This window comes from Quercus robur, chromosome 6, assembly GCF_932294415.1.
Source record: "Quercus robur chromosome 6, dhQueRobu3.1, whole genome shotgun sequence".
NCBI lineage: Eukaryota > Viridiplantae > Streptophyta > Magnoliopsida > Fagales > Fagaceae > Quercus > Quercus robur.
The window spans coordinates 10,224,630-10,251,195 of NC_065539.1; the positions used below are offsets into that span (position 1 = coordinate 10,224,630).

At 37.8% G+C, this 26,566-nt stretch overlaps 2 protein-coding genes, 1 long non-coding RNA gene and 1 pseudogene across 3 annotated transcripts in view; 3 read left to right on the plus strand and 1 right to left on the minus strand.

Moving 5' to 3' along the window:
- Positions 1–686: 686 nt before the first annotated feature.
- On the minus strand, positions 687–3,880 carry LOC126732693 (uncharacterized). Its single transcript, XR_007659520.1, has 4 exons — positions 3,574–3,880; positions 3,392–3,452; positions 3,193–3,240; positions 687–3,079 (listed from the first exon to the last, which is right to left on the minus strand). It is a non-coding gene; the product is annotated as an uncharacterized LOC126732693 (long non-coding RNA).
- A 17,132-nt stretch (positions 3,881–21,012) lies between these two features.
- Positions 21,013–26,566, plus strand: part of LOC126732679 (probable disease resistance protein At5g66900) — a 63,316-nt gene continuing 57,762 nt past the window's right edge. Inside the window, exon 1 of the mRNA XM_050435660.1 lies at positions 21,013–21,245. The gene's annotated coding sequence lies outside the window, so the exon portion shown is untranslated. The remainder of the gene's footprint in view (positions 21,246–26,566) is intronic.
- The window catches only part of LOC126732680 (probable disease resistance protein At5g66900), a 31,346-nt pseudogene continuing 26,021 nt past the window's right edge, over positions 21,242–26,566 (plus strand).
- Positions 21,457–25,255, plus strand: LOC126732685 (probable disease resistance protein At5g66900). Its single transcript, XM_050435669.1, has 5 exons — positions 21,457–22,132; positions 22,551–22,951; positions 23,101–23,462; positions 23,976–24,187; positions 24,290–25,255. The coding sequence occupies exons 1-5, from the start codon at positions 21,505–21,507 to the stop codon at positions 25,123–25,125; spliced, it is 2,439 nt and encodes an 812-aa protein (XP_050291626.1). The 5' UTR covers positions 21,457–21,504; the 3' UTR covers positions 25,126–25,255.

A 26,566-nucleotide genomic window follows, 5' to 3' on the forward strand; every position in this document is an offset into this window, starting at 1 on the left:
AAACCACCTCCAAAGAGTCCTTGGAGTAAGGACATCACCATGACCAAAACTCTATGTAGTGGGGGAACAAAAATAAAAAGAGAAAGTTGGAACAAAAAAAGAAAAAAAATAATAATGATGATGTGGAAATTTGTGGGAGTTTCAGAGGTTTCGGTTTTATATATACTAGTCGCTAACCCGTGCTATGCACGGGAAAGTTTGACAATTTTATTTTAATTATTATACATATTTGTTTTCTTTATTAAGTACTAATAAATTAAAAAATATCTATTAATTTCATATTAACATGATATAATATTATATATGTTATCTGTAGAGTATATATGAACAAATAAATCAAGGTTAATAGTAACTTGAGGGTTATTTCATAGGTTCATATAACAATTTTCACATTAAAATTGCAACAATATAACAACAAAAACTCACATACAAATAAATACGAAAATAATTTGTTTATGCTTGTGTACTTCCACTTCTCATAAATGGAAATCTCCATTACTGTATACAGTCGTATCTCTATATTGCTGAATGTACAGAGGGATTGTATTTTTGTATGATGTAGTCTCATTTTTCACCTCAAGGTAAAGTTAAACATAGCCCCAAACAGCAACAAAAAGTTGTTTTTAGGCCCTTAGCAGTGTTCTTTCTTTTCCATGGTATACTCCCAAAAGTGTAGCTAATATGCCTTGAAAAAGAAAATAACTTATAATCTTCCTTGATAACAAACAATAAAAAAGACCTCCTTATGAAAAGGTCCACTTAACAAAATAATAATCATATTCTTTAGTTTCACTAATCCACAGTTGAAGAAAAGTGAGGTTTTAATATTAGAAAAAAATACACTTTCCACTTGTTTCTTTCTTCACCCTTTTAACAAAATCCTCCATCTTATAATTGATGCAAACATAAGCTCCACGATCCTTGCAAACACAATCATAAATATATTATACATGGAGGTACCATATATCATACATAGTTGTTAATACTATCATCAATCACATATATTGTCTAACTTCTCTTATCATAGATATTTCAGATTTTTTTTGGGGGGGGGGGGGGGGGGGGTGGGGGGGAATTAAAAGAGCTACAATGGCAACCTTCTAGGCTGGACCATGTTGTCCTTTATTTTATGGTTGTAGTCAATAAAAATCAATATTAAGCAAGCAAGAATTTTAGTTCAAGTTGATCAAATGATGCGCATGAAGAGTGGCAGAAAAACATCTTTGAATGTAAAATAGGATTCCACTCATCATATCATAACTTAAAGATTACTTCCAAACAGCTCTATTACGTTAGTGAAGTAAGCAACAGAAAGCATAGCGATGTGAAGGTCTACTGACATATTAGAGACTTGCAGTAGAATTTAACTTGCATTTTCTTTATGCCTAACATCATAAAGAGGAAAACATGACTTAATATACAAAGAAAACAGAAACTTGGGAAGAGAACAACTTTTTGATAAAATAGTATTAAAATTACTACAACTTGAATCCACCCAAAAAATTACACCCATGACAAACTAAACACTTTACAATTGAACAGATATAGCATAGCCTCCTGTAATAATACTTTGCCACTAAACACCCTTGCATTTTTCTAAATCCAAATATATACATAGGCAGCCCAAGCCAACTTGAATAATGAGGAATTACGTTTAGGATGTAACCAACTGATTTGAGGACTAATTTGTACATGAGTTTTGACATCTGACATGATTTATATCAATTTATAAACCAATAACCCACAAATTGGAATAAAAAATTAAAAATTATTAATTTCAAGAAAATTTCTAAAATTAGAATGTAGCATAAAACCAAGAATGCACAATCCAAACATAAATCAAAAGGTGTGGGAATGAACACATTAGATGGTCCAAATAATTATATTTCCACTATTTAAAACCAAGATAGCATATCCCCAGTCTGCATAATGCAAAAATACACACCTCAGGTACAATGTCTAAGATATTTATGATTATTACGATACATAAAAGTAAATAAACATAAATACAGAACTTAGTGGGTCATCATCAAATAGTTTATGATAGTTCATCTATACTATAATCCCAATACCTGTATAGGCTTGTAAACTAACATAAGTGCAAAAATGTCAAGTAAAACCAATTGCTCTTAGAGTCCTTTTGTCAAACACTTAGCATATATAACCAAGAAATAGAACTTGGTTAATCTAGAGGTGTTGTAATAGAGGGAAGCAATATTTCCAGTACCTAAAGAATATTTAGAATAATGGAATATACAAATTAGAAACATATTGATGCCTCCTATTAGAAGCAAGCCTTCCAACATTATTTCTTCATTGGACCAAGTATGGCTTGATCACTTTTTAGCTCAGATACAATGTGAAGTAAAAAAGTGTGACTTGTTCTAAACCCTTTCGAAATACATTTAGGGGATATATGGGTGTTCAACATTCTATAGCAAATCATATAATTATCTCCAATTCATTATCATCGAAGGATGAGGATTCATTAGCAATTATGTTGAAAACAAAGAATCAATGAAAGATAATTTTGGGCTGAGATCTTCATTATTTACATCAAAAGAAGAATTGCTAAGCATGAAAAGCCATAAAGTGTTGGCTTCAAGGAGATTTATATGCTTATACAACAGTGGCGGTGCACAACAGAAAAGGCTAACTGTTATAATAGTGCTTTTTTTTGCTTTGTTTCTGCTTCTCTATTTCACCAATAGACATGATCTCTATTTCAAGTAATTCAGCCTCAACATTGCAAGTGAAGGCTGTGGCCAACCCTAGGAGTATATTGCAAGGAGTAAAAAAACAGTGAAAATATATATGAGAGCGTGAAAGTTTGAATTTTTTTTGCTTCTTCCTCCCCAAACAAAAAAACAAAAAATAATAAAAGCGAGAGCCTAGAGACTACGCTAAACTAAACCAAACAACTGTATTCAGCTCATTCTTATTTCTTACGTCAAAAAGGAAAAACAACAATCCTTCTTATTTGTTTCTTTCTCAGCAACCAAAAAGAGAAAGCACAATCGGAAAACTGACCTGGTTAGCTCAACCGAGGAACTACTCTTTCACTTTTCACTCCGATCTTCTACAAAAAAAAAAAAAAAAATCAAAGCGTGTAAAACACTACTTTCTAACCAAACAAAACTTAAACAAAGAAAATAGAAAAACAAACAGAGAGAGAGAGATAGAGAGAGAAACCTTTGGTTTAGGGCTTTGGGTCGAGGTGAGGTCCGATGAGCAAAAACCCTTCACAAATCCGAAAATCAAAATCAGTAAAATTGCAGAGAAATTAGACCCAAATTCATTCTCAACGAAAATTTTTAAATTTGCAGAGAAATTCCCAAACTCTAATGTTAATGCACAAATCCACCATAAATGAATCATAAAAAAATCATACCTATCGAATTTTGAATTTATCTGTAAATCAAAGGCTCACAAATCAGTGCCTACACAGAAACCTAAAAAAGAAAAAAAGAATCCAAATTTACAAAGGGAAGGAAACCACATTAAAATTGCAATAATATAACAACAAAAGCCACTATCAGAAATCGAACTGAGAAATTTTAGGGCAACACTCACTTGGATGTGCGGAAACTGGAGAGGGACTTTCCCATTGATCCAGGATGGTTTGTTCTTGAAGAGGTATTGTGAGGCAGCCTAGAGAGAAGAAGGTTAGAGAGAGACGGTTGATTATTAAATTTGGGTTCCAAGGGAGGCGAGAAGAGAAGGTTTTAGGGAAGTATTGGTTTTAGAGAAGAGAGAGGAGAAGAAGACGATGTTTGGTATTCTTTTCAGAGTTGGGTTTTGGGGAGAAGGGTAGAGAAATAGAGAGAAAGGATTCAGAGTTGGCTTTGTGGAAAAATTTGACTACGGTTAGTGTGGGTATCGGGTTTGCTTTTCACGTTTGTGGAAAAAAATTTGGGTTGCTTATTATTATTATTTTTTTAATTTAATTAATGCTGATGTGGAAAATTGTGGAAGCTCCAAAAGCTTCGGTTTTATATATATATATAGACTAGTTATAGGCTTGTGCGCTGCACGGTTTTATGGAAAAACTTATAAAATAAATGTATAAATAATTATATATTTTAATAGATTCAATATATATAAAAGAAAAAATTATCAAGTGTAAATAATTATCTCACTAAAATAAGGGGTAAGACTTCTTCCTAAAACTAAATTAAATTGATAATTCCAAATTGAATTTTAAATTGATAATTATTTAAAAAAAAGTACTAAACAATTGATAAATCTAAAATTAATATAATCTTGATAATATTATAAATTAAAATTTAAGTTGATAATTCAAGAATACACGTGTAGAACATTTTGATAATTTGATGTAACATTAAAATCAAATAAGAAAATTGTTAAAATTAATCTATTAATTCTAACCATATTTATTCATTAATTCTAAGACCCTAACCCTAAGCATATAGATCAGATCAAAGCTAAGAAAATTAATTTAAACAAAAGGCAACCAATACACAAAACCTAATCAATTTAATAAAAACAAAATACAAAAATGAAGAAGGAGCCTTTAGAAACTTGACAATATTTTCGAATGTTTTGAATTCCTTAATTAAAATCACATGAAGACAAAAAAACCAATAATAACACTAAAGAAAATAAACAAAATGAAAATAATAATAATAAAAGAAGAAATAATGCATACCTGCATTGTCATAGGATTTATGCATTCACATATTGAAATAAGTTTCACTTCAAAAAGGATATATAGGGTTATATATATTGGTGGAGTTCCATTTGAAATATAATTCATTTAAATCTAATTGAAATTAAAAGATATCTAATCAATGTGTTTGTTTTTATCCCATAAAAATTGGAATTAAAAAAAGGTCATATGAATAGAATTAAAAAAAAAAAAAAGTTGATTCAACATAACGTAACATATAAAAAATTTTTAAAAAAAAAAAGAGAGAGAAAGAGAACGTGGTTGATAGCTATAAGAAATTTTGATATATATATATATATATATTAAATGTTATTTGTGGGGTCCAATAATTTATGGGTCCGGCCCACACGCTTATGGGAAGCCCACCGGTCTTAAACTGAAGGAGGCCAGGGCCCAAGCTCGAAACTAGGAAACATAAAAATAGCCCGAAGACATAGCCGAGGACGGTTTCGTCCTCGGCAGGCCCAAAACCTCAGGGATAGTAATGGAACACGAGTAAGCTAGAAAGATCAGAAAATATCCTGGGGAAGTTGTCTTTAATGCCCTTCCCTGACATGACACTGCCCCTAACAGAGCCGAGATCTTAGGCTTTATGGATCACCTACAGTAATTTTGGGATTAGACTGATGGGACAGATATCTGTCCTGGAAAGATCGACCCTACACGTGGACGAAGGACAACGAACGTAGGCTAGTATAAAAGAGAATGTTATGTGACCAAAAGGGGGGGGGGGGGGGCTCTCTTCCCATCTAGCTTCTCGAGAAAGACATTGATGAAGGAAAATGCCAGGATAATGTACACCGGACACCACATAAAAACCCGCCGACGGGTAACCAGGGACAACACCACCGCTCCTTGAACATGATCCGAGGAGCCAAATCCTCCTAGATACAAGATTGAAGGGCCTGAGTATCCAGCTCAAAGCTCTTTCTCATATTGGCTCACCTACAGTCCGTCCCGAAACGTCGCCCTGTGATCCAACGATGGCCTTTCAAGCCCACTCTCTACAAATACTACTGTGAGGGACTTTCCGCGTGCGAGCCCAACATCGTCGCTGGGCCGTTGAAGATTTTGTGTCCTTACAATTGGCGCCGTCTGTGGGGAGGCTTGCGCGTTGGCGTAGGAGGTGTTTGAGTCAACTCTCTAGCCAGCTGAGGTTTGTGGGATTCCCTCCATCTCCGGCGACATGCCGTCGTTGCTCCGACCCGAATTTTTGCTAGGGGCTACGCCCTGCAGTGTCAACAGCGCGGACAGCTCTAGGGGCTTCCGGCTTTAGGCCACATCCCCCCGCCATGGTCTAGGGGCTGATCTCCAACAAGTAATTGACAGAACCAAGGCCTTGCATGGTCCTCGGACCCAAGCCTATGGGGAAACCAAGTACAAAAAAGAGATCTTACAAGTAATGGACAGAACCAAGGCCTTGCATGGTCCTCGGACCCAAGCCTATGGGGAAACCAAGTACAAAAAAGAGATCTTACAAGTAATGGACAGAACCAAGGCCTTGCATGGTCCTCGGACCCAAGCCTATGGGGAAACCAAGTACAAAAAAGAGATCTTACAAGTAATGGACAGAACCAAGGCCTTGCATGGTCCTCGGACCCAAGCCTATGGGGAAACCAAGTACAAAAAAGAGATCTTACAAGTAATGGACAGAACCAAGGCCTTGCATGGTCCTCGGACCCAAGCCTATGGGGAAACCAAGTACAAAAAAGAGATCTTACAAGTAATGGACAGAACCAAGGCCTTGCATGGTCCTCGGACCCAAGCCTATGGGGAAACCAAGTACAAAAAAGAGATCTTACAAGTAATGGACAGAACCAAGGCCTTGCATGGTCCTCGGACCCAAGCCTGTGGGGAAACCAAGTACACGAAAGCGTCATCGGAGTTCCCTAACTCCCAGTCGATTGCTCGGATGGAATATTTATAAATCATCAGCCTTGGACGATATTCACGCGCTTATCACAGAATACCCAACTGATATCCCGGTTAGTTTCTTAAGTTTGATTTATTACAAGTTATCGATATAATGCCTGATAGTGCTGACAGATGAGAGTTGATTAGATTATGCTTCAAAGTCGCTTTATCACAAATATTTTCAAAGCAACACATACATAGAGCACATTCGTTCACAAAGTTGTGTTGCCCATTAGATCAACGCTTAAAACATGTAAATCAATTTCCATTTTTATTACGATGAAGAAATAGTACAGTGTACAAACGAAAAGCTAGAATCAGCCTACGTCAAAGCTTACTACATAAGCAAGAAAAAGAAAAATACAAGAAAGCTGGAGAAAGCCGAGGAGGTATGTCGGAGGAAAGGTTGGCTACAGCTCCGAGACCTTATTCTTCCCCCGCACCCTTACCTGCCCATAACTTAGGCAGCCCAAGAGACCCAACTTGAACCTGACACCGTTGAAGAAAAGGTGTAGGGAGTTGGAGGTGGTGGGGCTTTCTCTAAACATACGCCTACCGCAAAGCAGAGGCGCTGATGGAGGAAAACCCTTCTTCTGCCGCACCAAAACTCTGGCATGGACAGAACCTGCTTCGGATTTTGACTAAAAGAGGGGAAGATTCCTTTCCCCCTCGGTGGAGATGGAGTACTCTCCTGAACTTTTGCTTCCTGTGCCCATACCTTACTGTTATAAGCCTCATGAAGACACGGCGCTTCTGCGGCGGAGGAAGTTCTTTCTTCCCAACCCTCGCTTTCAACATGTCATGCCAAGAAAGGAGAACTCCGGGTATGGGAAAAGTGATGTGAGAGGATGTAAGGTTGAATTTATTCAACCATCTAATTGGCTTTATTCCGTGCCAAATTTGCTTGTAATTCAGCATTTAGTAACCCTGTATTTAGGTGGGATTGTTGTAAGGGTAGTGAGTGAGATAGTGTGAAGATTGCTCAAGAGTGTGCAAGAAAACAGAGAGTCGCGGCTGGGACTCGCGACTGGACTCGCGGCTTCAACCCGCCAGAATCTGCACACGTGCCAAGCATGCTGGAAGATGAACAGTCATGCTAGCTGGAGCACTACAGGACAAAACAGGACAACTGGCCATACGGTTAACTCGCGACTGGAACTCGCGACTTAGTCAAGCCGCGAGGTCAAGCCGCGAGCCACCCCTGTTTTGGAAAAACCTGACGTTTCGCATTCCACTCCTCTTCAGTATAAATACCCTTTTAACCCACGATTGAAAGAGAGTTTCCATAGAGAATTTTGAGAGAGAAACCCTAAAGAAAAACCAGATTGTTTTACCCACAATCTCTACCTTAGAGTCTCATCAAAATCCCTCACTCTCTTCCTCTCCATTGTCAAATCCTTGAGAGGCCTTTATACCAAACCTGGTTCTCACCATTATCATCTCTGTGAGACAGTCGTTTGGAGTTCTGGGAAGCAGTTAGGAAGGAGCCAATATTCATTGGTTGATGCTACGGTGAAGTAGCGGAATCCGGAAAGCTAGAAAAGAAAAAGGTTCGGCGCAACCTCGTTGGAGCAAGAAGCTTGGAGGGCTTAGGTGCATTGGGTAGATTAGGCTTGGAGGGTCTATTGCTGTCCTTGTATCCCAACTGTATTTTCTAGTGGATTGATTACCGCTTGGAGGGCGGCGGAGAGGTTTTTCGCCGAGGTCTTCGGTTTCCTCTTCGATAACATATCTGGTGTTATCGCTGTGTTTGCATCTTCCTTCCTCTCTATCTCTGCCTTTACATTATCTGCTGTGGTTTATTTTGTTGTGGCTTAGATAGTTGTTTAATCAATACCATGTTATAGCATATGTTAAGTTTCCGCACACTATTGTTTAACATATTGCGTGTGTTGATTAAATTGGTTTTTGGGGGTCTAAACGTTCAAAAGTGTTTTTGTACACGTTTTTGAACTTTCAATTGGTATCAGAGCGGGTACACATCTGTTTGGTTTTATTACCATTGTGTGATCCTTGACTCCCTTTCTTTTTGAGATGGATAGGTCTCAATCCCTTAATGCACCTCCATATTTTGATGGAAGTAACTATGCATTTTGGAAGGTTCGTATGAGAGCTTTTTTATGCTCTATTGATGAATCCGTGTGGGATGCTGTTGAGATAGGTTGGACCAAACCTGAAGCAGCCAAATCCACATGGGATAAGGCAGCACTTACTGCATCTAATGCTAACAGTAAAGCACTAAATGCTATTTTCTGTGGTGTGTCTCCAGATGAATTTCACAGGATTTCTCACATTACTATTGCAAAAGATGCATGGGAGATTCTGGAAACAACTTATGAAGGCACAAAGAAGGTGAAAGATACCAAGTTACAAATGCTGACCACTCAGTTTGAGGAGCTCAAGATGAGTGAGGATGAGTCTTTCGACTCATTCTATGGGAAGTTAAATGAAGTGGTTGTCAGCAAGTTTAACTTGGGGGAGAAGATGGAGGATTCTAAGATTGTAAGGAAGATCCTTCGATCATTGCCGGAAAGCTTCCGTGCCAAAGTGACAGCCATTGAAGAGAGCAAGGATCTTGACGACATCAAGGTGCAGGAGCTGGTTGGTTCTTTACAGACCTATGAAATGTCGCTGCCAAATCAACGGAAGGGTAAATCCATTGCTCTAAAGACCGTTAATGAGAAGGTGGAAGATCAAGGCTCGTCAGGAGAAGATATGGTTGACAAGGATGTAGCCTATCTTGTTAAAAATTTCAAGAAGTTTTTGAAATTCAAAAACAATGGAAAATTTGATGATAAGAGAAATTTCCAAAATTCTGGAAGGGAGAAGAAGGATTTCAAGAGGAAAGATGGAAAAGAATCCCAATCCACACAAGGTGTTACTTGTTTTGAATGCAACGGGCATGGACACTTCAAGAGGGAATGTCCTAACTATTTGAAATCAAAAGGCAAGGTGTACGCCACGACTTTGAGTGATTCAGATTCGTCCGACTCAGAATCTGAGGAGAGCTGTGATGGAGAAGGGAACTACTCAGCTTTCATGACTATTGCTCATGTTGAGTCTTCGGATGAATTGAATTTGCTTGTTCAAGACCTTGGAGAACATAGTGAGGATGACTCACTAGGAATTGTTGAAGAATCAGAAGCTGAAGAAGAAGAAAGCACAGCTACTCTTCAAGAAAATTACAATTCACTGTTGGAGAAATCTGGCGAATACACAAGGGTGGCCAAGGCTGCAGTGAGAAAGATGAAGAAGGCTGAGGAGGACTACAAAAGTCTCCTAATCCGGTATAGGGAGGCCAAATGCGAGATTGAAACCCTTAATGGTGAGCTGTCCGAAGCCTACACTAAAGTGAGATTCCTTGAGAATGAGGTTGTTCAAGCAAATGCAAAAATAGAGAGGGTCACCACCAAGAAGCTTGATGATGTTATATCATCTCAAAAGAGCTTCTTAGACAAATCCGGACTGGGATATACCGGAGGAAGTAGCTCAACTGGAAATGTCACTAAAGAAGTGAAGTTTGTGAAGTCCAAAGATCCAGTTGTAGCTGACTCTACTAGTGTGAACCTCGAGGTGGAGGAGAAGAAGAATGTGGTGGACCAACGGATGCTGAATCATCATAATCAGTATGTGGGCAGGTCTGAGTCTCGTGCCAAGTCACGTCCTCGACCACAAAGAGGTCCTAGAGGAATGTATGTGTGCCATTACTGTGGACTTCAAGGGCACACTCGACCAAATTGTCAAAAGCTGAGAGCAAAGAACAGTGCTACTCCTCAAAGGTCAGGAGGACCAAGAGTTGATAGGAGAACGTGGGCAGGGGATCAACCTAGAGAGCAAAACGGAGATCCCGGAATGATGAACGTGATGAAGATGATTGGTGCATTCACCAACTGCTTGGAAAGCTTCTCACGAAGGTTTGAAAGCCCTAACTCCCGTACCCAATCCTCTAAGGAAATCACCCCAAACGCAAGTGTCGTGTGGGTGAAAAGGGGTACTCATGCATAAGCATTACAACATGTCCATGCATTAATACTTCCTATGCTTTGTGACTATGTTTGTTTGGTATGCTTGTTGTTTTTGATTTTGGTTGTTTGTTTGTGAATATTTCTTAATTGTGTTTTATCATTCTTTTTGCTTCTTGAGTCAAAAATCCAAAAATCACATAAAGAATTTGAAAATCAAATCACTTGATTGACTTTGTTGAGTTTTTGTCTTAAAACTCGTTTTGCCTTGTACCTTTGTGCTAATGGCTTTGTGCATTGTCGAGCATTGCTTGTTTTCATGCACTCATATCACTTTGGGAAAAATCTTGAAATCTATGTGATTGTTGTAAATAGATCTTCAAACTTGTCATGAATGATTAGTGAATGGTTATGTTGATCTTGAAACATGCATAGACTTGTGTCTATATCTCTTCCCACTTTTTATTTTTTTTGCTAAAAAGAGCTCACTAAATGTAAATCTCCAAATGAAAAGAGATATTGAGCTGCAAAAGCCTGTCGCACATTCTAGTATTTGACTAGGAAAAAGGGTAAGCGACTTTATATTAAAAGTGAAACCTCTTTCAAAAAGGCCAAAGGCCTATTCTTCAAAGAAAAATGTTATTTATCCCTCTCACAATGAGAGATGATTGCCTCAAAAGATCAAATGTTATGGCTGAAAGTGGAGTCAAATGAAAGACTCCTAGTTATGTTATCAAGTTGTGTGGGAAGTCATATATTCATATTTCTATAATTGAGATTGGTCACATGATCTAGTGCTAACTGTGTATGCCTTGGTTGAATTGATCATTGAAGCTTCACATTAGACAAAGGACTATTTCATTGTTGATATCCACACACAACACACAAGTTTATGTTTGATAAATGCCATATTCATTTGTGTGATTGTACTTGATAAAATGTGTTTTCACATACTCAATCTTTGTTAATTCAAGCACAAAAAGATTTTTGAGTGTTTTAGGTGTTTTTGGAAAGTGTTTTGCTGAAAAATCTGAAAATTTCAAAAATACAGTTTTGTCCTGTTTTGGCGGCTCAGTCGCGGGTGTGTCAAGTCGCGAGCCTCAGTCGCATCTTCGCTGGTCAGTTTTGGCGACTTGTTCGCGAGTGGAAGGTCCAGTCGCGAGATTCACTCAGAGATTTTCGCGGCTCAGCTCGCGACTCACTCGCGGGTAGACCTTCCAGTCGCGAAAAACACTTAGACAAATTTTTCAAAATTTTCCTCTTGAGTGCTTTGGCGGCTTGATCTGGCGACTGTGTGGCGACTTGAACCAGTCGCGAAAATCGCGTGTTTTGCAGAAACAGGAGCAGTTTTTAAACTTTTTCAGTTTTTCCCTCGAATTTTTGTGACTGTTCATCTTCTCTCTAAACACTCTCCCTCCCAAACACTCCGTGCTCCCTTTTCCAATTTCTTGTGTTGCATCCTTACAGCCCAAAATCGTCGAGTTCCAGGTATGGGTTTTCTGATTTTCACTCTTTTCTACTTGATTTTGTGCTTTTACCCTTGATTTTTTGCATTTGATTGTGTTTTTGAAATGGGTTTGTGGTTCGGTCTCTGCTCTTTGTTCTTGCTTAGCTTGTGGATTCTGTTGTTATAGGTTGTGTTAATGATAGTCATTGTCCTATTGCTCTTGTGCTTAGCTAAGTATTCCTTTCATTTCAATCTGAACTTTGAGCTGTTGAGATGTTACTATTGGTTCTGTTGAGGTTGTGAGTTTTCCTTTGCAAGATGTGCATGTCTTTGTTTGATAATCTGTGGGAAGACTATGTTAGGTTCAATATATTGTTTGTTTGTCATATCATTTTTTTCTTAAATCTGCCTCAATGTCCTTCATCTGCCTTCAGGATGGCTTCACCATGTTGTTCATGTGTTTCCTATCCTAGGCTTGGTTTATCCATATGTTTGAACTAAATTGCTTGCTGTTTAAGTGTTTGAAGTTCACTTGTTTGATTGATATCTCTCTCTGTTAACTACATGGTACTGACTAGTTATGCGCATATATTGTTATATGTTGTTGTGGCCTTTTCTGATTGTTCACAGATGGCTCCTTCACCTCAGAAGAAGAAATCTACTGCGAAGAAGGCTGACAAAAGACTTAAGATGGATCCTAGATTGTTTAGGTCAGTTCATCATTTTGAGAGATACAAGGATAACTTCTTGAATGCAGGAATCATTCAAGAGAGATTTGTGGATTTGGATGATTTAAGGCAAACTTTTATTCCCAGTTGTTTTGAAGGAAGAGGATGGGACAAACTTTTAAGTGATTTCCCTTTGGTGTGTGAACCTCTGATTAGAGAATTTTATTCAAATGCTGTGATAAAGGAGAATGAGTTAAATTGCTGGGTTAGAGGGAAAGAATTCATCTTGGATGCACATGTCATAGATGATGTACTAGGGCTTGAGGGTTTGGATGATGAGGAGTTTGTCAATTTCAAGGATAGGAGTGTCTTTATTGAAACAGTTCAACAGAGAATAGGTGGGCAGAGAGAAGGGAAGTGTTTGAATACCACTGCCTTTCCAGTGGACATGAGGGTTCTAACCATAATCATGATGTTTAACCTTTATCCTATTAGGAAGTTGACCACAATCAATTGTGCTAGAGCAATTTTTCTGATGGATCTCAAAGAGAAGAACTTCATAGATATAAGTTCCCACATCTTTGACATCATTGTGGATGAGACAAGAACAACATCTAGACCAAAACTGATCTTTCCCAGTCTCCTAATGAGGATATTTCGAAGGAAGGGTGTTCAAATTCCTCAAGACATCAGTCACATGTCCACACCCTCTGCAATCAACAAACTTACCTGCAAAAGGATCAGTGTTAGGCTTCCAGGAGAAGAAGATGAAGGTGATGAAGGAGAGGAAGTCCCAATGGAGACTGATGCAGAGGCAGCAGGGCATGCATCCACCTCAACACCAAGGAGGAGTGGCAAGAGGTCCAGAGCTTCAACTTCTGCAGATGCACCTCCAGATGCTTTCCAGATCATTCTGGAAAGGCTTGATGGGATCAGGGCAGTCCAGACTGAGCATTCTGACAGAATGAGAGCCATGCAAGACCAGATTAATGTCTTGGCTGCTACACTTGACAGCTTCACAACTCAGCATGACCAGTGACCCTTTGGCCATTCCATGTCAAAAAGGGGGAGAAAGTTCATTGATAATTGAAGCAGAAAAGCAGCTCCTAAGGGGGAGTAATTTGTTGAGGGGGAGTAATTAGTGTTTTTATGGTTTTTATGTTTTTTAATACACTGGGTTTTGGTGTATAACTGTTTCTAAATCTTTTCATATACTCTTGGATAAACTTTTATATATGTTTGATGATGTTATTCAGGTATTTGTTAGGTTTGTACCCATATGCTTTTGTAAGCTTTGAGGGTTTATGTTTTATGCATAGTTTGTAGGCCTTGTGGTATGTACCATGCTTAAGTGCAGCCTTTATGCTATGTGAAATCAGTATTTTAAATCTAAATGTTCTGCATTGTGGTTTATGTACTGTCACTCTTGTGCCCTTGTAGGATTGTTCCTAGATGCATATGCCATGTGAGCTATGCATTGGTTGAGTGTTGAGCATACAAGTGTCTTGCCTTGTGCTTGTTAACTTGTATGTCTTTGTGTTCATTCCAAGTGTGAATGAACACTGTGATCACTACTTTGTGGTGTTCACTTGGTTGATCAAGCCATGGTTTGTTCATTAACTCCATCTTATGCTTGATCTCTTTTTGCCTGTTTCATATGCATTAATAATTTTCTGCTTACAATGATCATGGTGTATTGTTGTGTTTCAGGAGTTTATGTTCATATGATTCAAGTGCTTCACAGCTTCTAGAATTAGGTGTGAGTGAGTTTTGATCAACTGTTCCCAACTCACATGTTAAGTCTAGAGTCTGTTTTAGGGTTTTGTCACGGAATAGCCAAAGGGGGAGATTGTAAGGTTGAATTTATTCAACCATCTAATTGGCTTTATTCCGTGCCAAATTTGCTTGTAATTCAGCATTTAGTAACCCTGTATTTAGGTGGGATTGTTGTAAGGGTAGTGAGTGAGATAGTGTGAAGATTGCTCAAGAGTGTGCAAGAAAACAGAGAGTCGCGGCTGGGACTCGCGACTGGACTCGCGGCTTCAACCCGCCAGAATCTGCACACGTGCCAAGCATGCTGGAAGATGAACAGTCATGCTAGCTGGAGCACTACAGGACAAAACAGGACAACTGGCCATACGGTTAACTCGCGACTGGAACTCGCGACTTAGTCAAGCCGCGAGGTCAAGCCGCGAGCCACCCCTGTTTTGGAAAAACCTGACGTTTCGCATTCCACTCCTCTTCAGTATAAATACCCTTTTAACCCACGATTGAAAGAGAGTTTCCATAGAGAATTTTGAGAGAGAAACCCTAAAGAAAAACCAGATTGTTTTACCCACAATCTCTACCTTAGAGTCTCATCAAAATCCCTCACTCTCTTCCTCTCCATTGTCAAATCCTTGAGAGGCCTTTATACCAAACCTGGTTCTCACCATTATCATCTCTGTGAGACAGTCGTTTGGAGTTCTGAGAAGCAGTTAGGAAGGAGCCAATATTCATTGGTTGATGCTACGGTGAAGTAGCGGAATCCGGAAAGCTAGAAAAGAAAAAGGTTCGGCGCAACCTCGTTGGAGCAAGAAGCTTGGAGGGCTTAGGTGCATTGGGTAGATTAGGCTTGGAGGGTCTATTGCTGTCCTTGTATACCAACTGTATTTTCTAGTGGATTGATTACCGCTTGGAGGGCGGCGGAGAGGTTTTTCGCCGAGGTCTTCGGTTTCCTTTTCGATAACATATCTGGTGTTATCGCTGTGTTTGCATCTTCCTTCCTCTCTATCTCTGCCTTTACATTATCTGCTGTGGTTTATTTTGTTGTGGCTTAGATAGTTGTTTAATCAATACCATGTTATAGCATATGTTAAGTTTCCGCACACTATTGTTTAACATATTGCGTGTGTTGATTAAATTGGTTTTTGGGGGTCTAAACGTTCAAAAGTGTTTTTGTACACGTTTTTGAACTTTCAGAGGAAACTAAAAGGATGGGTGTATATATAAAGCAACCCTCTCTCCCTCCTATTTATTTGAAAAGACAAGATAATGGCAGTCAACTCACTCGGCGTCCCAAGGAGCACTACAGACAAAGCGGTCTTGGCTCAACTTCCAAAGTCAACTACAGCCAAGAGACTCAAGGAGCCTCGTAAAGGCGCGCCTCGATCTTTGGGGCGTCAGAGAAGTACTGCATGGCCAGAGGTTGTAGAAATATCTCTTAGTCTGCGGATTCATTTAAATTCGCGGCCCAGGCCCGCTTTGCGTGAAGGCCCAGGGACACCCTGTTTGGCACCTCGGGAAATGCTCAATGAAAGGGAAAATCTGAACTCAAAGTCTTGGACAGAACCTAAGGCTTGCATGGTCCTCGGACTCAAGCTAAAAGGGAAAACCAAGTACTGATGCAGACATTGGTCTTGGACAGAACCTAAGGCTTGCATGGTCCTCGGACTCAAGCTAAAAGGGAAAACCAAGTACTGATGCAGACATTGGTCTTGGACAGAACCTAAGGCTTGCATGGTCCTCGGGCTCAAGCTAAAAGGGAAAACCAAGTACTGATTCAGACATTGGTCCCGGACAGAACCTAAGGCTTGCATGGTCCTCGGACTCAAGCTAAAAGGGAAAACCAAGTACTGATTCAGACATTGGTCCCGGACAGAACCTAAGGCTTGCATGGTCCTCGGACTCAAGCTAAAAGGGAAAACCAAATACTGATTCAGACATTGGTCCCGGACAGAACCTAAGGCTTGCATGGTCCTCGGACTCAAGCTAAAAGGGAAAACCAAGTACCGATAAAGACACAATTCTCGGACTCAAGCCTAAGGGGAAAAATCAAGTACATAAGATAAAACGCATAAGTCCTGAACAAAACCCAGGGTTTGCAAAGTCCTCGGACTCAGGCTGCTTGGGAAATCAACTGCCCGAATGAAGAAATTTCTCGGCTTAAATACTGGGAAAGGTTAAGGCTCGCATATCATGGAGATGGCAGAACGTCCTAATGATCGTCAACCTAAGGAGGCCATTCATCCGGTGGGTAACGTGTCCTTGGATAACTACTTCTTACACCTTATCGAGCATTTAATGCCCATCACGGCTAATTTTAAGATAAGTCTCGCTCCTCACTGGTCGGATTGTTATGTTGAATAATAATTTTGTTAAAGTTATCGAGGCATCTTTTTAGGAACGATTACTTTGGCCTTAGTTATTATTGATTCAAATGCTATACTATTATGCCGAGCAGCGCTTTCACATTTGTTAGAATATATAAACAAGACATACGAAATAGAGTAACAATCACTTTTATTAATATGAAAAATTGTTACAACATACAAGGAAGGGCTTAAACAAGCCTATACAAAAAATGAACTGCTAAAATAGTGACAACATCCGTAACACAAATAAGTAAACCATCAAGTGTCTTCTGAACTCGCCTTCAAAGTCTCTCTGAAATCTATGCCTCGGTACTGCTCATATCAGGAGAAGATCCTTATACAAAAATAATGAAGGAGAAGGAAGAAGAATTAGAAGACATGGAAGCACTTCAGCAAGCTCTTGTCACTGAAGAATGCAAGGGAAAAAGAAGATGGAGGACATGAGCGGGAAGGAGGAGAAGAAGAGGGAAGCAATGAAAAGAAAGTAAAAGGAGCAAAAGAGGGAGAAGGGGAGCCATATTAGGTATGCTCATGAGAGAGCGGATGGAGATGACAAGGGAGGTTTTCGACTCGGTCACACCAGAAATGGGGTGTGACGAGTCCCTGCTTTGGATTTTGGCTAAAAGAATGGGGAGGCAAATCTTAAGCCTCCGCCATCCTTGCCCTGACCGAGCCATCTCAAGTTTTGTCAGGACATGGCATTTCTGGGAAAGGAAGGATTTGTTCATGGTGGATTACTATGAGAGAAGTATTATTGAGTAGGGAGGAACCGGATGGAGGAAGTGGATTCTGAGAAGAACGTGAGGGATTCAGATATGAGAGAGTCACCCTCTGTCTTCTCTCTTTATATAGGGAACGAAGAAGAGGGTATGTGACACATTCAGATCCCCAGGGAAATCCAGAGTATAACGCGCCGTTTCGTTCTCCCACACCATCAGTAACCGTTGCATCTGGGAGGCCTCGTAAATGGGAAGACATTAAAGACACGCTGCAGATAACCACGCAGCATAACGGCAACGTGCGCAAATCCAGGAAAAACGGCTCGTAGACCGGTGCGTTCCTTGTGGAGGGGAAGAGTCGCCAGTGTTGATCAAGATCCGAAGAAAGTGAACGGCAATAAGGGCTTGACATCATCAAAATCCACCTGTCCTACCATGATGTTGGATAGCAGGATTTTGAGGGGCTAATGTGGGGTCCAATAATTTATGGGTCCGGCCCACACGCTTATGGGAAGCCCACCGGTCTTAAATTGAAAGAGGCCAGGGCCCAAGCTCGAAACTAGGAAACATAAAAATAGCCCGAAGACATAGCCGAGGACGGTTTCGTCCTCGGCAGGCCCAAAACCTCAGGGATAGTAATGGAACACGAGTAAGCTAGAAAGATCAGAAAATATCCTGGGGAAGTTGTCTTTAATGCCCTTCCCTGACATGACACTGCCCCTAACAGAGCCGGGATCTTAGGCTTTATGGATCACCTACAGTAATTTTGGGATTAGACTGATGGGACAGATATCTGTCCTGGAAAGATCGACCCTACACGTGGACGAAGGACAACGAACGTAGGCTAGTATAAAAGAGAATGTTATGTGACCAAAAGGGGGGGGGGGGGGCTCTCTTCCCATCTAGCTTCTCGAGAAAGACATTGATGAAGGAAAATGCCAGGATAATGTACACCGGACACCACATAAAAACCCGCCGACGGGTAACCAGGGACAACACCACCGCTCCTTGAACATGATCCGAGGAGCCAAATCCTCCTAGATACAAGATTGAAGGGCCTGAGTATCCAGCTCAAAGCTCTTTCTCATATTGGCTCACCTACAGTCCGTCCCGAAACGTCGCCCTGTGATCCAACGCTGGCCTTTCAAGCCCACTCTCTACAAATACTATTGTGAGGGACTTTCCGCGTGCGAGCCCAACATCGTCGCTGGGCCGTTGAAGATTTTGTGTCCTTACATTATTAATGTAGAAATTATCAAATTATTGGAGATATATACTATTTCTTGGGATAGATTTATATTAATTACCTCTTGAAGAATTTGGATTGTGCTTATCCCTTAATAATCAAGTTTTGTAGCTTGATATTTTGATAAAATAATGTTAATTTAATAATATTAAAATTTAGAAAATTTAGATGATAAATATTATTTAAATTAAATTTTTGAATGTTAAATATTATCCCCTAATTTAATAAATATATCCTAACAAATAAAACAATATTAATTACATGATAAATATTATCTAAATTAAATTTTTGTATGTTCAATATTATCCCTTAATTTAAGAAATATATCCTAACAAATAAAAAAATAATGTTAATCTAATTTAATTTAATGATAAAAATGAATTAGAGTCCTGATAGTATACTATTCCTTTTTAGTTCTTTAAAAATCTAAAAATTTAATAAAATTTCTGCAATTTGGTGAAGCCACATGGTATTTTGATAATATAATTAAATTGAATATCAATTAAAATGAATATTATGTAAGTTCAAGTTGGGCATTTTTTTTAAAAAACAAATATTATAAAATATTTTAAAAACTACGGCAAATTGTAAAAATAGTATAACAATTATTAATGAAATCTCTCTCTCTCTCTATATATAAGATAAAAAATATATATCTATTTTTTAAAAATCTAAAAAATAATTGAATTTTGTATAATTAAAAAATAAGAGAGTTGCATGATCCTTTACCTCTTGAAACCTTGCTTCCAATTAAGAAATCTCAGCAAGAAGTCTTGTGTAATATTCATCAAAATCCTTCCTTCTTTTTAGCACATTTTTTTATGAAAGAAAATTAGCACATTAACACATTTGTTAAAAAAAGAGTGCAACACCGAAAACATGTACAATAAACTAAGTCAACCTATCCGAAATAAAATCTATTAACTGAATTAGCGTATATACAATAGCTTAAAAGTAAATTTTTCCAAACTCAAATCATTCTAAAATGAAAACAATCTAAAACTCTAAATATGAAATTAGTCTTTCATTTAAATATTTTATATGTTCTCTAATCGTCTAACACTTCTATTTGGTCCTCCACTTTCTCTTTTTTTATTTCTTTGCAAAACAGAAAAAATACAAAAGTTATTTTCTTCTTAAGGAAAATAAAAATAGTGTGAAGTTTTAAAAAAGAACCAAATAATATTTATTTGTGCAATTGTACTTACTTCTTCACAATCTTTCTTTTCTTTACTTCGGCACAGATTTTTTCTTCAATTGCTTCATTTCCATTGTTAGCCCCTCTTTTTGTTGTTTCCTATAATCAATTTGATGCAATATGTCATTATGTACTAATATATTTTTTCTTCAATATATTTTTTTGTTCTTATCTTCTAAAAAAAAATCATGCAATTTAAGAAGATAAGAACAAAAAATATATATATCTATAAAAATTTATGAAAGTGTGAAGCTTAAGAATATATATATTTTTTCTTAATGGATGAGAAGAGGTTAAGTTGATATTAAATTATCAAGTTTTTGTGTCTATCAAACTTTATCTAAAGAAGTGATTTCAAATTAAAATTTTTATCAACTTAGAAATTATAGGAAAAAAAGATAAGAACAAAAAAAAAAAAAATTATATTTATTTTTCGAAAATCTATTAAATTTCTACAATTTGATAAAGACACATGGCGCAACCACGGCGTCTAAAAATTATATAGATAGATTAGGTAATTTATATTATTTTATTGGATTGTATGTAAAAATAAAAATTAGGATATAATTTAAGTTGTAAAATAAATTGATAAAATAGTGTTTAAAGATGCAAAATATATATATATATATATATATATATATATATATATATATATTTGGCATCTTCGGAGCATCCTAATAAGCACTAAAGTAGAGTGGAATAGGTGAACAAGAACTGAGATCAGATATAAATATATTTTGGCATCTTCGGAGCATCCTAATAAGCACTAAAGTCGAGTGGAATAGGTGAACAAGGACTGAGATCAGAGCAATATTACCCCTCTACCACAAATTTTTTACTTCCATATTTATTAATTTTTTATTACCAAACCAATAAGGACATAATAGTAATTTAGAAAAAATGTCACTTGTTTGTTGCTTCGCTTCTAGTTCCGAGTTCCGAAAGGACGCTTCCAGGTTGAAGGTAAAGATGCGCAATTGCGGAGAAACAGAAAACCGTATGTAATCATTTATTTATGTATTCTACAATTTTATTTCCCTTTCATTCTATCTTTCCTACGAAAGAAGCCGTTGAGATCTCCTTTGCTACTCGGCTCATCTCTTTTTTCATATTTATATAATTATAATGAATTGGTACTCGCCCGGTACTGATCGATCAATTGATATACTTTCCGCTCCGTTTCCTGATCACCACTAAGAAATTGAACCAGAGATATTTATAATTTTTTTGTAGTATATAAAGTGTTGATTTAGCTTTGCAAATTTCAGGTCTCACTGCCTAGTTTACACTATTGTATTGCAATTTTCAGTTCTCACTGCTAGTTTAACACTGTATTGCATATTTTCAGGGTCTCACTGCTAATTTACCACTGTATTGCAATTCTTACTTATTTAAATAAAAATCTAAGTCATCCCCCAAAAAAAAAAAAGTTTGCATTTTGCATAGTTGGGTAGAGTGAGTGAAGTCTTAGTTTCTCAATTAGGTTTCCAAATACTATATTGGATATAGAATCTTTAAAGCAGAGCTATGGCAGCAGCATTTGTTGGAGGGGCTGCACTTGGGGCAGCATTTGGTGAGGGCTTTGCAGTGTTACATGACACGGTTAAGGATGTGGTGAGCAAAGCCCGTATGTTCAAACCCATTCTTAAACGCCTAGAATCCACGCTAGATCGTTTGGCACCAACGGTCAACGAAATAACACAATTAAGCGAACAACTTGATCTCCCAAAGGTGGAAACAGAGAACTTGGTCGAAAATATGGAAAAGGGAGAGAAGCTGGTTCGCAAGTGCTTGAAAATCCGGTGGTGGAACTACTGTTTCAAAGTATATTACTCTCACAAACTTGAAGCGTTGGACAAAGAAATCGTCAGGTTCTGTCAGGTTGATTTGCAAGTACATAGCACAAGGAATGGGTTGAGACCTTTGGTAAATGTGAATATTAATCTGCAAAAAGTGGATTCAGTTGTGGATAGACAAAGGGTGCTGTGCGCGGTTCGTGATCCCCCGGATTTTACAGTCGGGTTGGATATGCCAATGAAAGAGTTGAAGACCCTGCTGTTGAAGGAGGAGGTGCAGCTACTTCTACTGACTGCTCCTGGAGGATGTGGAAAGACCACATTGGTGCAAATGCTTTGTCAGGATGACCAAATTAGAGGTAATTCCATCTCTTTTGTGTGTCAGTGTGTAACTTTTTACTTTCTAATTTGTTACAGTTTTAGGAAATATAATTTGCATATTCTTGAAATTATTTATAGTGCTAGTATGTGGATACTTAATAGTAAAGTATACCGTTAGGTAGTAACAAAAACAAAATACATTGAACTTCCTTGTTGAATCCTAAAATGAAATAATGCAGTAAAAGAAACAAGATGATTAAAAAAATATTTAAAAATGCAATTCTCATATTTTCATAGTTGGTGGTGTTTCTCATATTTTTTTTTCCCTCACGTCTCACCGTTTGCTGTGATTGGGATTGGGTATTCTGTTCATATGACTGGGCCATTATGTGTGTAATATATGCAATATGAAATGTGCCTCTGTGGCAGTTTTCTAACTACATTGTGTTTGGACAGGAATGTTTGAGGACAATATTCTCTTTGTGAACGTTTCAAAAACTCCCAATGTGAAGGTCATTGTGCAGAACCTATTAAATTATAAGGATGTGCAACCTAATTTTCAAATTCAAACTGATGAAGATGCAATCAACCAGCTGTCACAACTGCTGAATCATCTTAGACCTAATCCTATATTGTTGATCCTAGATGATGTCTGGCTCGGATCAGAATCCCTTCCTGAAAAGTTTAAGTTTGATCTTCCCAATTACAAGATTTTGGTTACTTCAAGAACTGCATTTCCAAGATTGAAATTTACATATCACTTAAAACCACTAGATGATGTTGATGCAATGACTCTTTTTCGTCGCTCCCTACATGATGAGAACTCTTACATTCCAGCAGAAGAAGATGCCGAAAAGGTACTTTGTCAATCTGTGAGATATATATATATACACCTGCCAAAATTATGTTTTCATACATACACATACGTTTAAGCTGTGCGTGGGCCAAAAATTACCCCTGTAACCTCCAAATAATAACTGAGTTTATTTGTTTCCTTGAATTGCAGATAGTAAGAGGCTGTGCGGGATTCCCACTAGTCATTAAAGTGATTGGCGGCTCACTGCGTAGGCAGCATGAAGTAGTATGGCACAGTAGACTAATGAAATGGTCTGATGGTCAATTTTATTTTAGTTCTGATACGGAGCTGCTTGCTCATCTTCAAAAAAGCCTAGAATTTTCCGATGACAAGGTCATCATCAAAGAGTGTTTCATGGACCTAGGTTCATTTCCCGAAGACCAAAGGATCCCTGCCGCTGCCCTTATTGATATGTGGGCAGAATTGTATAAACTGGATGAAGATGGCATCCATGCCATTGCCAATTTACAAGAACTCAACATTCGAAATCTGGCTAGTCTTGTGATGGCAAGGTATGCTGACTTTTATCTCTATACTACAATTTTCTTGTTGCATGATTTCTTCACGTGATTACTGCTTGTTGCATTATGCCATAACTCTATACCGGGCCTAAGGCCCAAAATATTTTTCTTATGGCTTAATTAACTTCTGATGGCATTTGATAATATGTTATTATAGTTTATTTGACATGTCAATGGCCAATTTAGGATTTTTCATACCATTGATTTGAAAGGTGATTACTAACAAGAGGTAGGGGAAAAAGGAAACTTATGCCAATCTAGAAACAAGATATTCCAAGTTTCCAACTACCGTGCCCTGGCAAAGAGGGGTGTTTCAAATTTTAATAGTTAACACCTGTTTCCTTCTTGTCTGGCATACACTTGAATATAATTATTGTAGATAGAAACTGATAGTAGTATCTATTTCCCTTTGTTGTGTCATTATATTCTTAATTTTATAAATTTTTCATATGTGAAGCTGAAATTTTTGAATATGTTCTAAGCTTAAATTTTTCCCATTCACAGGAATGATGCAAGTGAGGTCAAAAGCTATTACAATGAAGACTTTGTCACACAACATGATATTCTTAGAGAGCTTGCTATGCATCAGAGCAGCCAGGAGTCTATAGGACAAAGGTCAAAACTGATTATTAACATAAGTGGAAACAATCTACCAAAGTGGTGGACAGAACAAAAGCAGCAACTCATTAATGCTCGCCTATTATCTATCTCAACAGGTTGGCACATTTTCTGTCTATCAAAGACACACACAGACATACATAATATGTAATTTACATAATATTGATGGCTTGTCACATTGTATAAAATTATTTTTGCAGATGAATTATTCTCGTCCAGTTGGTGCAACATTCAAGGATCCAAAGTTGAGGTTTTAGTTTTGAATTTTCATACAAAGAATTATACATTACCTGAGTTTGTGGAGAAAATGGATAAACTCAAGGTTTTGATAATCAATAATTATGGTTTCTTTCATTCCAAAATAAGCAATTTTCAAATGCTTGGGTCTCTACCCAATTTAAAAAGAATCAGATTAGAGAAAGTTTCAATTTCTTCGCTTTGCGAGACCCTTGTAACATTGAAGAGTTTGAAGAAAATATCCTTATTTATGTGCAATATTGGTAAGGCTTTTGAGAATTGTACAATTCAGGTTTCTGATGCATTTCCAAATTTGACGGAGGTAAACATTGACTATTGCAATGATCTGGAGGAATTGCCTGTTGGCCTATGTGATATCGTCCACCTCAAAAAAATCAACATCACCAACTGTCATAAGTTGTTTGCACTGCCAAAAGAAATTGGAAAGCTGGTGAATTTAGAAGTGCTAAGGCTTAGATCATGTACTGATTTGTCAGAGCTACCCGATTCAATCAGAAGTCTCCATAAGTTAAGCATTCTAGATATATCTGACTGCCTAAGCATTATGAAGTTGCCAAAACACATTGGTGAGTTGTGTAATTTAATAGAGCTCAACATGAAAGGGTGCTTGAGATTGCGTACTCAGTTTCCGGAATCAATAATGGATCTTGAGCAATTAAAACTTGTGGTATGTGATGAAGAGAGGGCCAGGTTATGGGAGCCTATCAAGGAATTCCTCACTGAACTTAAGGTAGAGGTGGCTGAAAAAGAAATCAACTTGAATTGGCTGTCCAAATGATTTCTGAGAACTGTTCTCCTTCAAAAATGTTGTGGGTTCAATATGTAATGTCAAATGGAAATATGCTAAACAACAGTCAATGCCAACAGTAGCTACTAAGAAATAAATTGGGGGGGGGGGGGGGGGGGGAGCTTACAAAATTATGGATTTTTCCAATAGTCATTCATTTAATTGGTGGATAGGAATAAAATCCAATGCTGTATTGATGAGCTACATAATAAATTTAGAAAAATTCTTTTTCGATGCAAACCGGACAGTACACAACTTGGTTTTGGAAGATATGGCACCAAAAGCAGTGTGTACTAATCCATCTATATTTAACTTCTGCACCGTCTTAACCTTTGAGTCGGAGCTTTGGAGTTCGGACACTACATGAGCAGGGATATTGAGCCTCAAACCATTTAGTCTATTCTTTGCTCTTTACCTTCTGAAGATTCTGATTCATTCTGAGATTCAGATTCAATTTAGTCTATTCACTGAAAATTTTAAAAATATATTCTAAGAAAAAATGGCCAGTTGCTGCAGTTCAATTTAGGCAAAAACGAATATTTGGGCTATATTTTGACCTCGTTTTCAATTTGGTTCTTAAGTTTTTACAATTTTCAATTTGGTCGTTATATTTTTTAATTTGTTGTCATTTTAGTCCTTGCCAACTCGCTTATGAAAAACGCACTACTAACAGCAACTTTGAAATCATCTGAATCTGCAATAATTGTTTTGTCGTGAGATTTGGAACTCTCCCAGGATAGCTAGTCAATAATTTACCTTAACTAAGTGATCTCCCCACCCCCTTTCTGTCTCCCCTAAACTGACAGCAGAGAGAATAAGAAAGAGAAACACAACTAGTACCTTTCAATATCCAAAGACACGTATCTTCAACTGAGGAGCCGAGCTTCCATCCAACAAAGTGTTTTCTAGCTTCTAGTCACGATGGCATATTTGCTTCACCAAGAAACAAAATAACAAGGAACCGAATATATAAAGTTTCCATAGCAGGGTTAGGAAAGAACAAATTTTCATTATTATAAAATAATAAAAAGAAGGAAAAATGCTACGATACCATAGCATGGAATAGCTGACTCCAGATATAAGTTGTAGAAAAGCTTGTTGTCTTCCTGGTGGAGTTTAAATGATTCCAAATGCAACTGCAAGCTTCTCATTTTGGTAGGAAAGATTTTGCTGTTTATGATCCTTAAATCATGTAGCACAAGTATAAAGGGTGAATTCTATTGGCTACAGCCACCAAGTATAGAAGCCCAGATTACTTTATCAAGCTTCTCAGGCATTTTGTTAATCCCTATATGATACTAACATAATGATTTTTTATACGTGTTAAGCTATCTTCTCCTTTATCAAATAGAAATATTCAAGTCCTTTATCAACTAATCCAGCATGAATACAAGCGGAAAGAACCCCAACAGAAGTAACATGGTCAGGCTGC